General features: G+C 38.8%; 1 protein-coding gene across 1 annotated transcript; it reads right to left on the reverse strand.

The window, feature by feature from the left end:
* Nucleotides 1–1,493: 1,493 nt before the first annotated feature.
* Nucleotides 1,494–8,500, reverse strand: LOC124117119 (ATP synthase subunit beta, mitochondrial). Its single transcript, XM_046478851.2, has 10 exons — nt 8,346–8,500; nt 6,726–6,911; nt 6,346–6,520; nt 5,396–5,517; nt 4,782–4,966; nt 4,423–4,581; nt 3,834–3,956; nt 2,980–3,192; nt 2,361–2,562; nt 1,494–1,797 (listed from the first exon to the last, which is right to left on the reverse strand). The coding sequence occupies exons 1-10, from the start codon at nt 8,458–8,460 to the stop codon at nt 1,700–1,702; spliced, it is 1,578 nt and encodes a 525-aa protein (XP_046334807.1). The 5' UTR covers nt 8,461–8,500; the 3' UTR covers nt 1,494–1,699.
* Between the last annotated feature and the right edge of the window lie 3,181 nt (nt 8,501–11,681).

Raw genomic sequence — 11,681 nt, forward strand, 5'->3', positions numbered from 1 at the left:
CTTATTATTGCTGTTCAGAACATGAGGTTTGAAAACCTTTACAACATATGTATTCTAGGCTTATGCAGCATGACATTCACAATTAATGTGGGAAATGAATGTTTGGTGCGACACTGCAGTGAAAGTATACAGAATTATATGCTAGTCAACATTTTCGTCATCCTATGACTGCCTGCAATATCAATAGTAGTCTGATCCAGTGTTTCAATTAAAGGGCTTCCTGAGATTGGCTACTGTAGTGTGTGGATCTGGGGGCCCTCAGACTAACTTATCATTAGGGATATAACAAGGACCTGGACTTTCATGCTTTGAAAGTGGATCCTCCCACATTGTGATGGATGCTCAAGATGTCTGGTGCAGATTTGATTATTTACAGACCTCTGTCATATAGCTGGAATATTGCTGAGTGCAACATATATATAATGTTGCTTTATGCCGCAGTCAGCAATATTCCAGCTACATCACAGCAGCCTGTAATAGCCAGCAACATTCCACATCAAAGTGAGACCAAACCAGCCAATAACATTAATATTGACTTAGAATGATGCTGAGAGACAAGTTCGCACTTTTAACTGCAAAAGCTATCCTCAGGTCAGTCATGCAGGCTTACACTTTCAAAATTTAAAAATACAACGGAGAGAGACTTTATAGTGCTAGCTCACTTGGATACCATGCCACAGTTTAACATGAATACCCCACTCAGACACATACTGACTGAGCCGTCCAGTCCCTGTTTATCCAGTTAATGCCGAGTGCCAAGCAGGGTAACAACAAGTACCATCTTTTAACGTCTTTTGGTATGAAGCGGACTGTGACTGAACCCACAACCTTCCAACCTATCCACTACACCATGGAGGCGGTCTACTATTGAAGTAGTCTATCACAGAAAGAACCCTCTTTGAAGGTCCCTAGCCCTTGCCTTAATGGTCGAAGCAATGGCTGTTTTGGCTTAGAGCAGCCAAGGGGAACTGACACACTAGTAGATAAATTGGAAAAAAATGCTGGCCTGCCATCCATGGACAGTTTAGGCCCAGTGTTACTTGTTTCTCATATCTCCTACATAAAAAGGTTGCCATGTTTAAAACTAGATGAGAATTCTGTGAGCAAATTTTCTAGACATGATAGCTGGGATCATTCATGCAAAGTTTCAGCTCCTTGATGCCTCAAGTTTCACAGATGTCAAAAATGCAAAAGTTTATGAGGAATGGTCAACTCGCCAAGCCATCTCAGTTCCAGATGTTTGATCTGGGCAGTGTAGTAGTGAACAAGGAGTGGCTACTGACTTAGTTTTTTAAGTAGAAACAAAAAACAAAGTAGCATCCTGTGCTCATCAAGAAAGAACTTGTTGACAACAGCGTAAGACAGTTTTATGGCCAACTAGTCCACAGCTCATTTAGGACCAGTAGTTTCTTGAACACAACCAGGTTTCTTCTAGAAGACTAGTCCATGCTTTCCACCTGTAGCTAACCCTGTACAAAGACCACAAGCAACAGTTGTTGTGGACAAGGTTTATTCATCCACAGTAGTAGCACAGTCACTGTTTCTTGTTTACAGTTTTTAGTTTTTGACAAACAATAGTAATGATTGTAATATCTACAAAATAACTGGTCAACACGTCCTTTCAAACTGTAGTAGCACATCGCGAATAATTTACAATGCCTTCTTGCAGAGATTGTTCCTAAAACTACTATGAATCAGTTCAACTCTGTTCCTCTGCTAGTTTCTCAGCCTTCTGGACAACTTCCTCGACTCCTCCAACCATGTAGAAGGCGATTTCGGGAAGGTGGTCCAACTCACCTGGAACAAGACAATCACTCATTGAAGGATGCATACAACCAGTTAATATTCAGGTTCAAAGATTTTGCAAACGACTTACCATTAATTATACAAGTATATGTGTTAGTCACAGCTGCAGATTAATGTGAGATTAACTGTTTTTGGTTTATGGATTTTGAGAGTGAAAAACTTGATCAGTTGGTCAAAAAAGGTAATAAAATAAATTGCATTGTACTGGATATTTTTAATTATCTTACTAGGTCATAAAAAATGATAATATTGTTCTGGTTTTGATCCTTATTAAAATTAAAAAACTAAAATCTGATTTGTAATGACTTTATCATTGGAAAAAAGTGTTTCAGTCATATAAAAAGGCCATGGATTATGTCAAAGCAATCTAAAATAAACCCTTGTCATTCGGATTATTTTTTGGTGAAGTTTCTATTTTTGAAGTCGTCTGATCCGTACACCAAGCAACAACAAAATGTGAGGCTGAATGGTTATGAAAATGATCAGCCAAGTATCAAAACAATCATAATGACAAGGTAGATGATAAACATCATAAAGCAGACAATGCAGCTTACCCTTGAGAATCTGTTGGAATCCTCTGATGGTATCCTTGAGAGCAACATATTTTCCCTCGGAGCCAGTGAAAACCTCGGCAACCTGGAAGGGCTGTGACAGGAAACGTTGAATCTTCCTGGCACGGGCAACTGTCATCTTATCTTCCTCAGACAACTCGTCCATACCCAGGATAGCGATGATGTCCTGCAGGGACTTGTAGTCCTACAACATATTTCACCAACTTGAACCAAGGCAGAGAATTAATTCAGAGACAGAACACCACTACAGACCAACATACAAAGCATTAGAAAGAACATCACATACGATTTCATAAATGACAGATTTTCGACAGACTTGACTTCTGGACGATGCTGAATCTACAAGTTTTAGTACAACTGAACATCAAGCCAATGCAATGTTAGAATAGAATCAACAGATTGTACAAGCATGATTTATTATGTCAATTTATTGGCTGAATGACAGTTATAGACAATGTTAACAAGATGTCCCCTCAAAATTCAGCAGGGGAACACACAAATGGCTTCACACAATATGCCTGTATGGGAAAGCCATGTACATGATTTTCACAGCTTCTAGTTAACGACAAAAATGCAAATGTGTAAGAAAGTTCCAACTCACCTGGAGGATTTTCTGCACACCACGAGCGATGCCATAGTGCTCATCTCCTACAACGTTGGGGTCGAGGATACGCGATGTGGAATCAAGAGGATCTACAGCGGGGTAGATACCCAGCTCAGCAATACCTCTGGACAACACAGTGGTGGCGTCCAAATGGGCGAAAGTGGTGGCAGGAGCAGGATCTGTCAAGTCATCAGCTGGCACATAGATGGCCTTGAACAAATTTACAAACAATTTCAAAAGACATTCCAAAACGACCGCCACTAAAATTTGTGTTGACATTGTTATTATTTCATTAATTACCTCTCTGCATGAAAATCTGACACCTCCATAGTTTTGCATCAGGTGAACTTTCCAATCAGCACCAAGGCTTCTAAATTCTCGGTATGACCGTATGAGTGAGCAAGGTATTCACTCAAACATCTTACTTCTGTATATTGAGTGAGTGAGTAAGTATGGTTTTACGCCGCTTTTAGCAATACCACGGTGGGGAACACCAGAAATGGGCTGCACACATTGTACCCATGTCGGGATTCAAACCTGGGTCTTCAACGCCACGAGTGAACGCTTAACCACTAGGCTTCCCCACCGCCTCTCTGTATCTTGAACACGAACATAGTCTAGGAGTTGCATAAGCGAAAACAAAATAGCAGCACTATCACAATGTTGGGGAATTGTTTATACATTCTGATCGAGAAAACTCATATCTGATTGGCTCAGGAATGCATGCTTCTTTTCGATTGGGCAGTCAAAGATTGCTCCTCCTATGGAGACGTCTTAAGACATTCAGGCAGAGGATTCGTATCGAAGATCAGACTTTAACAAGACTGTACAAGCCTCCACACACAACCCACCTGTACTGATGTGATGGATCCCTTCTTGGTTGTTGTGATTCTCTCCTGCATGGTACCCATGTCTGTGGCCAGGGTTGGCTGGTAGCCTACAGCAGAGGGGATACGGCCCAACAAGGCAGATACCTGACAACAAATCATACTAACTTCACTTCTCCAAATAGCTAATCTCAACCAAAACTTCACAGATGAGCATTATTCAAGAAATTAAATTGAATCAGAACAAACGGGATATTTATGAATAAATCAGTAATTGACTTTTACAGAACACAGAGGGCTTAGATCTAGGCGACAAAACCTTCATGTACCAAAGTCCTTTAAATAAATTTCAAATAGGTTTTGAAAAACATGTTAATTAATACTGGCAATTTAGAGAGCTGTATCAAATTTGAGCAAGTGAGTATGGTTTTACGTCGCTTATAGCAATATTCCAGCAATATCATTGCGAGGGACACTAGAAATGGGCTTTACACATTGTATTCATGTCGGGGATCGAACTCTGGTTTTCGGCGTGACACTTTAACCACTAGGCTACCCAACCACCCCCTGTATCAAAAACTGCCACCAAGACTTGCACAATCAGCAGGTTTACCTCTGAGCCAGCCTGTGTGAATCTGAAGATGTTGTCAATAAAGAGCAGCACATCCTGTCCCTCCATGTCACGGAAATACTCGGCAACAGTCAAACCAGTCAAGGCAACACGGGCACGGGCGCCTGGGGGCTCATTCATCTGACCGTATACTAGAGATACCTGAAGTTGGAAAAAGACAGTGATAATCATGATAATACCCTTCATTTCATTAGTAATAGCAGGCATTTATTTATTCATTTATTTATTTATTTATTTATTTATTTATTTATTTATTTATTTTTTTATTTATTATTTTATTTATTTATTTATAAGCTGGCTTCTAGTGTGTGATTCTTCAAGAAATAGGACTTGGTACTAACCTTGGAGGTATCATCTGTGAGACTGATGACTTTGGATGTGATCATCTCATGGTACAAGTCATTGCCCTCACGGGTTCTCTCTCCAACACCAGCAAATACAGAGTAACCACCATGAGCCTTGGCCACGTTGTTGATCAGTTCCATGATAAGTACGGTCTTACCCACACCAGCTCCACCGAAAAGACCTGGAACCAATGTGATCGTGCAATTCAAACAAGGTTAAATAAAAAATGTCCCAAAATACATGGCTGCTATTTAAGAAAGGATTATGAAAGAAATAAGCAAGTCTACAGATAAATGTGTGAATTTACAGGGTTAGATATTGGCACTAGTCCCCTAGTCCTTGCCAAACTGCCCAATAGTTAAGGTATCATAGCGGCTTGTAGGGTTTTGCTATATATTATCATCATAAAGAATAGTGGACCAAAAATGTTAGTTTCTAGTGCTGATTTATTACTTGACAGTTTGCAAAGTAACCACTCCAAATAAACTAATGTTTTGCCAGGCATTGACAATCTCTAGAATCTTTTTGCCAGCTCTCCCCAAATAATTAGCTTATCCAACAACACAATATCCCATTTGAGGGTTCCCTTCTGAGAGCTGTATTCACTCACCAATTTTACCACCCTTAGCATAGGGGGCGAGAAGATCTACAACCTTGATGCCAGTTTCCAAGATCTCCTGTTGTACGTTCATGTCGACAAACTCAGGGGCTTCTGCATGGATTGCAGCAAAACTGAAAAATTGTTCGATCAGCAACATTACTCCAAGGATACTTTACACCTTAACGGTTTGAATAAATGTTGAAGTATGCAACTCTTCTTAAAAACAATTACAACCAAGAAAGTAAGTGTCCAATGTACAGAAGCAGATCTTACTAATAATATCGATGTTTACACATTTTAAATGTTTCAGAGACATCAATGAATTGTTTCACTATTTTAAAATAACAATATCCAATTACAAATAAAAACTCATCTTTCAAATATGAACATCACTGATGCTTCATTCAAAATTCTGCTCACATATTATAGTAGACTATGTTACATCTAGGTCTACTGCCTCCTGTTAACTCCTCACTTAATCCTTTTGATAGGCAGCTGGACTTATCCATAAAGGTAACACATTTTACACTTAAAAATGTAAATACATAAAACAGTGTTTGACAAAAATATAAAACCCAATAAGACAGTCGGGCAGGTGACCCATAATTGTTGCTGCCCATCTTCCAACTTACCTGACCATGCTGACCGCATTCAGACATTATAAATATTGCAAAATTGCAAAAACGATGTTTGCATTATTTCAACTGAATCAAGATGCGGTTTGTCTAACCGCATCTTGATTCAGTTGAAATAATACAAACAATTACTTGAGAATCTACAAGGAGTCATAATAGAACTGAATACGTAAGTAGTCTTAAAAAATTATCTGCCAGACAGTCGGGCAGGTGAAGGAAAATGTCATGCAGCCCAACAGAAAAGTTACTAGAAAACGAGCAGACACTGATAAATGACATTACATATACATCGCTTAAAAAATATGATTGTACTTCATCACTCACTTTTCAGTTTCTACAGGACCACGTTCATCAATAGGCTCACCGATGACATTGATAATTCTGCCTAATGTTTTTGGTCCTACTGGGATTCTGATGGGGGTGCCAGTGTCTAAACACACCTGGCCTCTGATGAGACCTTCTGTGCCATCCATGGCAATGGTTCGTACCGTGTTTTCACCTTGAACACAAATTTCAGAATGTTAGCATAATTTGAATTAAAATTATGATCATTAGTCCTGTCCATATGAGGTTTGTCTCAGATTATCAACATTTTCAATTGTGGATTTAAGATGCAAGTATTATCAACGTTAAAATAAGAAATGCATTATATTATATTATTAGGTTAATTTACTTGAGAAAGGAGTGAAATGAACTGTACAAACCTAAATGTTGTGCAATTTCTAGAACTAATCTTGGTGATCTATTTTGTACTTCTAAGGCGTTGAGAATGGGTGGGAGGTCATCATCGAATTGAACATCTACGACGGCACCAATGACTGCCACCACTCTGCCAGTTGCCACCTTGCCTTTGGCAGCGGGTTTTGCTGCTTCCCCAGCATATCCTCTACCTGCAAAACAATAGGTATATGGCTCAAGATAAGACAGGACTCCTTTCCAGAAGTGGCATTTCTTGAATTTCTGCACGTGCAGTGTCTCAGTGGGTCATCCCAGTAGTTTCGTAACTCTCACATGTCTCAGGTTGTTACGTTACCAGGATTGCTTATATAATATGGTATCCTATATATTTGTGCTTCGCAAATAGTTACAAGAATTTATTAAGATTGGAGCCAAGTTCAGTGGTAAAATGTGTCACCAAAGGTACCCACCAATACATTACTGGAAATTGTTCCAATTTTTGCCCTAGTTTAATGTTACTAATATGTGAACCACTTGGCATATTCTACTAAAACTACAGCAGGGCAACATTCCTGGTTAAGAAATACCATAAGAGATACAAAACTACCGGGATACAAAAATCACCTACTACCATCTCAATGTCCTACCAAAAATATTTTGTCCAGAACCTGATAGCAGTACAAGTACACAGGAGCTGAGCAACTCTGCAAGAAATCACTTCTTCACATTGAGCGGAATAAATCAGCGTCTACAGTGACAAGCATTGCAATTCTTCACGCCTTGGATGAATGTCATGTTGTAGCCACAGTTCCCTCATCCGTTTGTTTAGAAAATACCCTGTCTAATGTCAAATAAAACAGCTGATGAAAATGATCAATGGAAGAGGGGACAACTGCAGCTCATTTTCAAGCTGTTTCTTAGCAAACTGAAATGGTCATTGCAGTTGAATCACCCCCTTACTTCTGGTACAATGTGGTACCAGCATGGTCATGTTCACCTCATTCAAGGGTAAATCTGAACACTTGGTGGGTCAAAGTCTGTCACACCATAGGAAACTCAAGCATTATTAATGATAATATTGAGCGTATGCTTTCTATAGATAGGTTTAACACGTTTAAACCGTTTTAATATTGAGCTGTGAAGGTAGATAGATAACATAAGAAATCTGACATTTCACCTGATCGGACGATGCCATTTCTTCAAGAACATTAATTTTCTATTGACAACTTAACTTTTCAACAGAGAAGGTTCACTGTGGCAAGGGGATCAAATCTAAATGAAACCACAGTTACTATCTTCGGTGATATACAGTGTTTTCTGCACATATTTTTTGTTGACCTCCAAATCACCCAGACATGCATGTTGAACTTGAAAACGAGGCTGCAACACCTCGGACCTAAAGTCCCTATGGTTCGATAATTAGGCGATTATTATCAAATGCAATTAGCAATCCATCAGAAAACATTCGACAGTCCATGTTTATACTCCGTTCTTCCAAATCAACCTGATCAAAATGCATGCCAACACTTCCACGAAGAAGTCCTTGTGCGTCCTTTGCCGGCGATTGCGAGCCGGTAAAGACATGTTCATTAAAAACGTGCGTTTTATATATCAAACATGCATATTGAGAACGTTTTGGAACATACGTGAGCAGAAGTATGCTGGCAACGTTCTTGTGGCTGTTTGAGGGACGACCGGTGATGCTAGGGCACATTTTGTGGCCCTCAACAGCCCCGAACACGCTCGCCTTGCTGCTTGCATGATGGCGACACTTGTGAGGAACCGGTCACGTGACGACCAAGGAGTTGTGGGTAACGTAGTGACGTATCCGTATATCAAACCGGTTTCATATAACCGGAATGTAAATGCATCTGATCCATGAGACGGCCGCATGGAAAACAGTTGTTAAATTATAGTTATAAAATATAATAAAAAGGAGCCCAGAGACTTTCTTCATTTTCCTAATACTGCAGTAATCTAGACTTGCCAAATATTATTATTAGGCAACGAGGCCTTCCATTCCGGGCCCCTGGCCCGTGAAGATCCGGGGTAGAATAGGTCTTCAGCAACCCATTCTTGCCGTAAAAGGCGAATATGCTTGTCGTAAGAGGCGACTAACGGGATCAGGTGGTCAGGCTCGCTGACTTGGTTGATGCATGTCATCGATCCCAATTTCGTGGATTGATGCTCATGACAATCACTGGATTGTCTGGTCCAGACTCGATTATTTACAGACCGCCGTCCTATAGCTGGAATATTGCTGAGTGCGGCGTTAAACAACAAACAAACAAACAAACATTCCGGGTCTAGTGTCTGGTTAATCAGTATTTATTCTAAAAAGGGCAGTTCATATTGTTGTTCGTTTAACATAATATTCGTACCCAGTACAGTAAACTACGTTTATAACAAACACGCTCATAACGGACTGACGGATAAAACGAACTGGATGTTTGGGTGCCGTCCATTCGCTGTATATATAGAGAATCTCATCCTCGTGTCTTTTGATATCAAATATATCAACACGAGTTGATAAAAGTGGAAAAATTCCGAGGCTTGCCGTGGATTTTTGCCACTTTTATCAACGAGTGTTGATATATTTGATGTCAAAAGACACGAGGGTGAGATTTTATTTATCATCCAACATCATTCTTCCAACTTTTTCAATTTGTAGACACTAATTAGCAGTGTCTTCAGTGTAAAAAGTACTGCTAACAGCTTCAGTAGCAGAGCTATTAGTGATGTCATTTGATTGTGACGTCATGGTAACCAGTGATGTCACAATGGTCTGCAAAGCATTGTGATGTAATTTCATTGCAGCGATATCTACGTTAACACGTCCCATTTTAATTCTGGAAACCCAAAAGTCCAGAAACTCTACGCTCTTTGCCCAGTCTCGGTTAAAGGTATTTACAAAATTAAACATGCCGTTTTCATGGGAACATACCAAGGAAGAAAAAATGAAAAAAAAATTGTTTAAAAACTCAATATTTAGACTATGTCGCCCATGGGCCTGCCCATGGGCGAAGTCTGGCCCATGGGTAGGCCCATGGGCAGGCCCATGGGCGAGAATATGTTCCTTTACTTAAAACTCATGTTTTTGTTTCGCAAATACATTTAATGTATTTATTGAAGTATCATGACACAAAATTTAACTCATTTTGACTTAATTCAACGATTTTATAGCGATATTGAAATATTTCGCCAATGGGCGAGAAAAAGGTTTGGCCCATGGGCGAGAATATGTTCCTTTACTTAAAACTCATGATTTTGTTTCGCAAATACATTAAATGTATTTATTGAAGTATCATGACACAAAATTTAACTCATTTTAACTTAATTCAACGATTTTATAGCGATATTGAAATATTTCGCCCATGGGCGAGAAAAGGTTTGGCCCATGGGTAGGCCCATGGGCAGGCCCATGGGCGAGAATATGTTCCTTTACTTAAAACTCATGATTTTGTTTCGCAAATACATTTAATGTATTTATTGAAGTATTACGACACAAAATTTAACTCATTTTAACTTAATTCAACGATTTTATAGCGATATTGAAATATTTCGCCCATGGGCGAGAAAAAGGTTTGGCCCATGGGCGAGAATATGTTCCTTTACTTAAAACTCATGATTTTGTTTCGCAAATACATTAAATGTATTTATTGAAGTATCATGACACAAAATTTAACTCATTTTAACTTAATTCAACTATTTTATAGCGATATTGAAATATTTCGCCCATGGGCGAGAAAAAGGTTTGGCCCATGGGTAGGCCCATGGGCAGGCCCATGGGCGAGAATATGTTCCTTTACTTAAAACTCATGTTTTTGTTTCGCAAATACATTTAATGTATTCATTCAAGTACCATGACACAAAATTTAACTCATTTTAACTTAATTCAACGATTTTATAGCGATATTGAAATATTTCGCCCATGGGCGAGAAAAGGTTTGGCCCATGGGCAGGCCCATGGGCGAGAACATGTTCCTTTACTCAAAACTCGTGTTTTTGTAGCGATCTTTAATGAACCCGGCCTTACCTCTCAAAACGTTTTGACAGTTTATCATACGAATTCATGTGCGTGTACTCCAATTCATTGGAGTTATTTTCCACAACATTTAATTTTAGTTAGTTTCTATTTCATTTCCCGTTTTTTTTGTCCCGTTGATACATCACACTGGGCAATTACGTGACACTAGGTATGCAATATACAGGTACGCGTGCGCGTATTTTAATGAAAAAAAACTATTCGTCTTTTATTGCATAACCTTTGGCTAAATATCTTACATTCTAACGAAATCTCGAAATAATTATTTAATTACAAGCAGTGTCGAACTGACCAGTACAATTATGTTTCAATGGGCCAAACCTTTTTCTCGCCCATGGGCGAAATATTTCAATATCGCTATAAAATAGTTGAATTAAGTTAAAATGAGTTAAATTTTGTGTCATGATACTTCAATAAATACATTTAATGTATTTGCGAAACAAAATCATGAGTTTTAAGTAAAGGAACATATTCTCGCCCATGGGCCAAACCTTTTTCTCGCCCATGGGCGAAATATTTCAATATCGCTATAAAATCGTTGAATTCAGTTAAAATGAGTTAAATTTTGTGTCGTAATACTTCAATAAATACATTAAATCTATTTGCGAAACAGAAACATGAGTTTTAAGTAAAGGAACATATTCTCGCCCATGGGCCTGCCCATGGGCCTACCCATGGGCCAAACCTTTTTCTCGCCCATGGGCGAAATATTTCAATATCGCTATAAAATAGTTGAATTAAGTTAAAATGAGTTAAATTTTGTGTCATGATACTTCAATAAATACATTTAATGTATTTGCGAAACAAAATCATGAGTTTTAAGTAAAGGAACATATTCTCGCCCATGGGCCAAACCTTTTTCTCGCCCATGGGCGAAATATTTCAATATCGCTATAAAATCGTTGAATTAAGTTAAAATGAGTTAAATTTTGTGTCA

The sequence above is a fragment of the Haliotis rufescens genome, unplaced genomic scaffold, assembly GCF_023055435.1.
Source record: "Haliotis rufescens isolate VD_foot unplaced genomic scaffold, xgHalRufe1.0.p SCAF_10, whole genome shotgun sequence".
NCBI classification, from domain to species: Eukaryota; Metazoa; Mollusca; class Gastropoda; order Lepetellida; family Haliotidae; genus Haliotis; species Haliotis rufescens.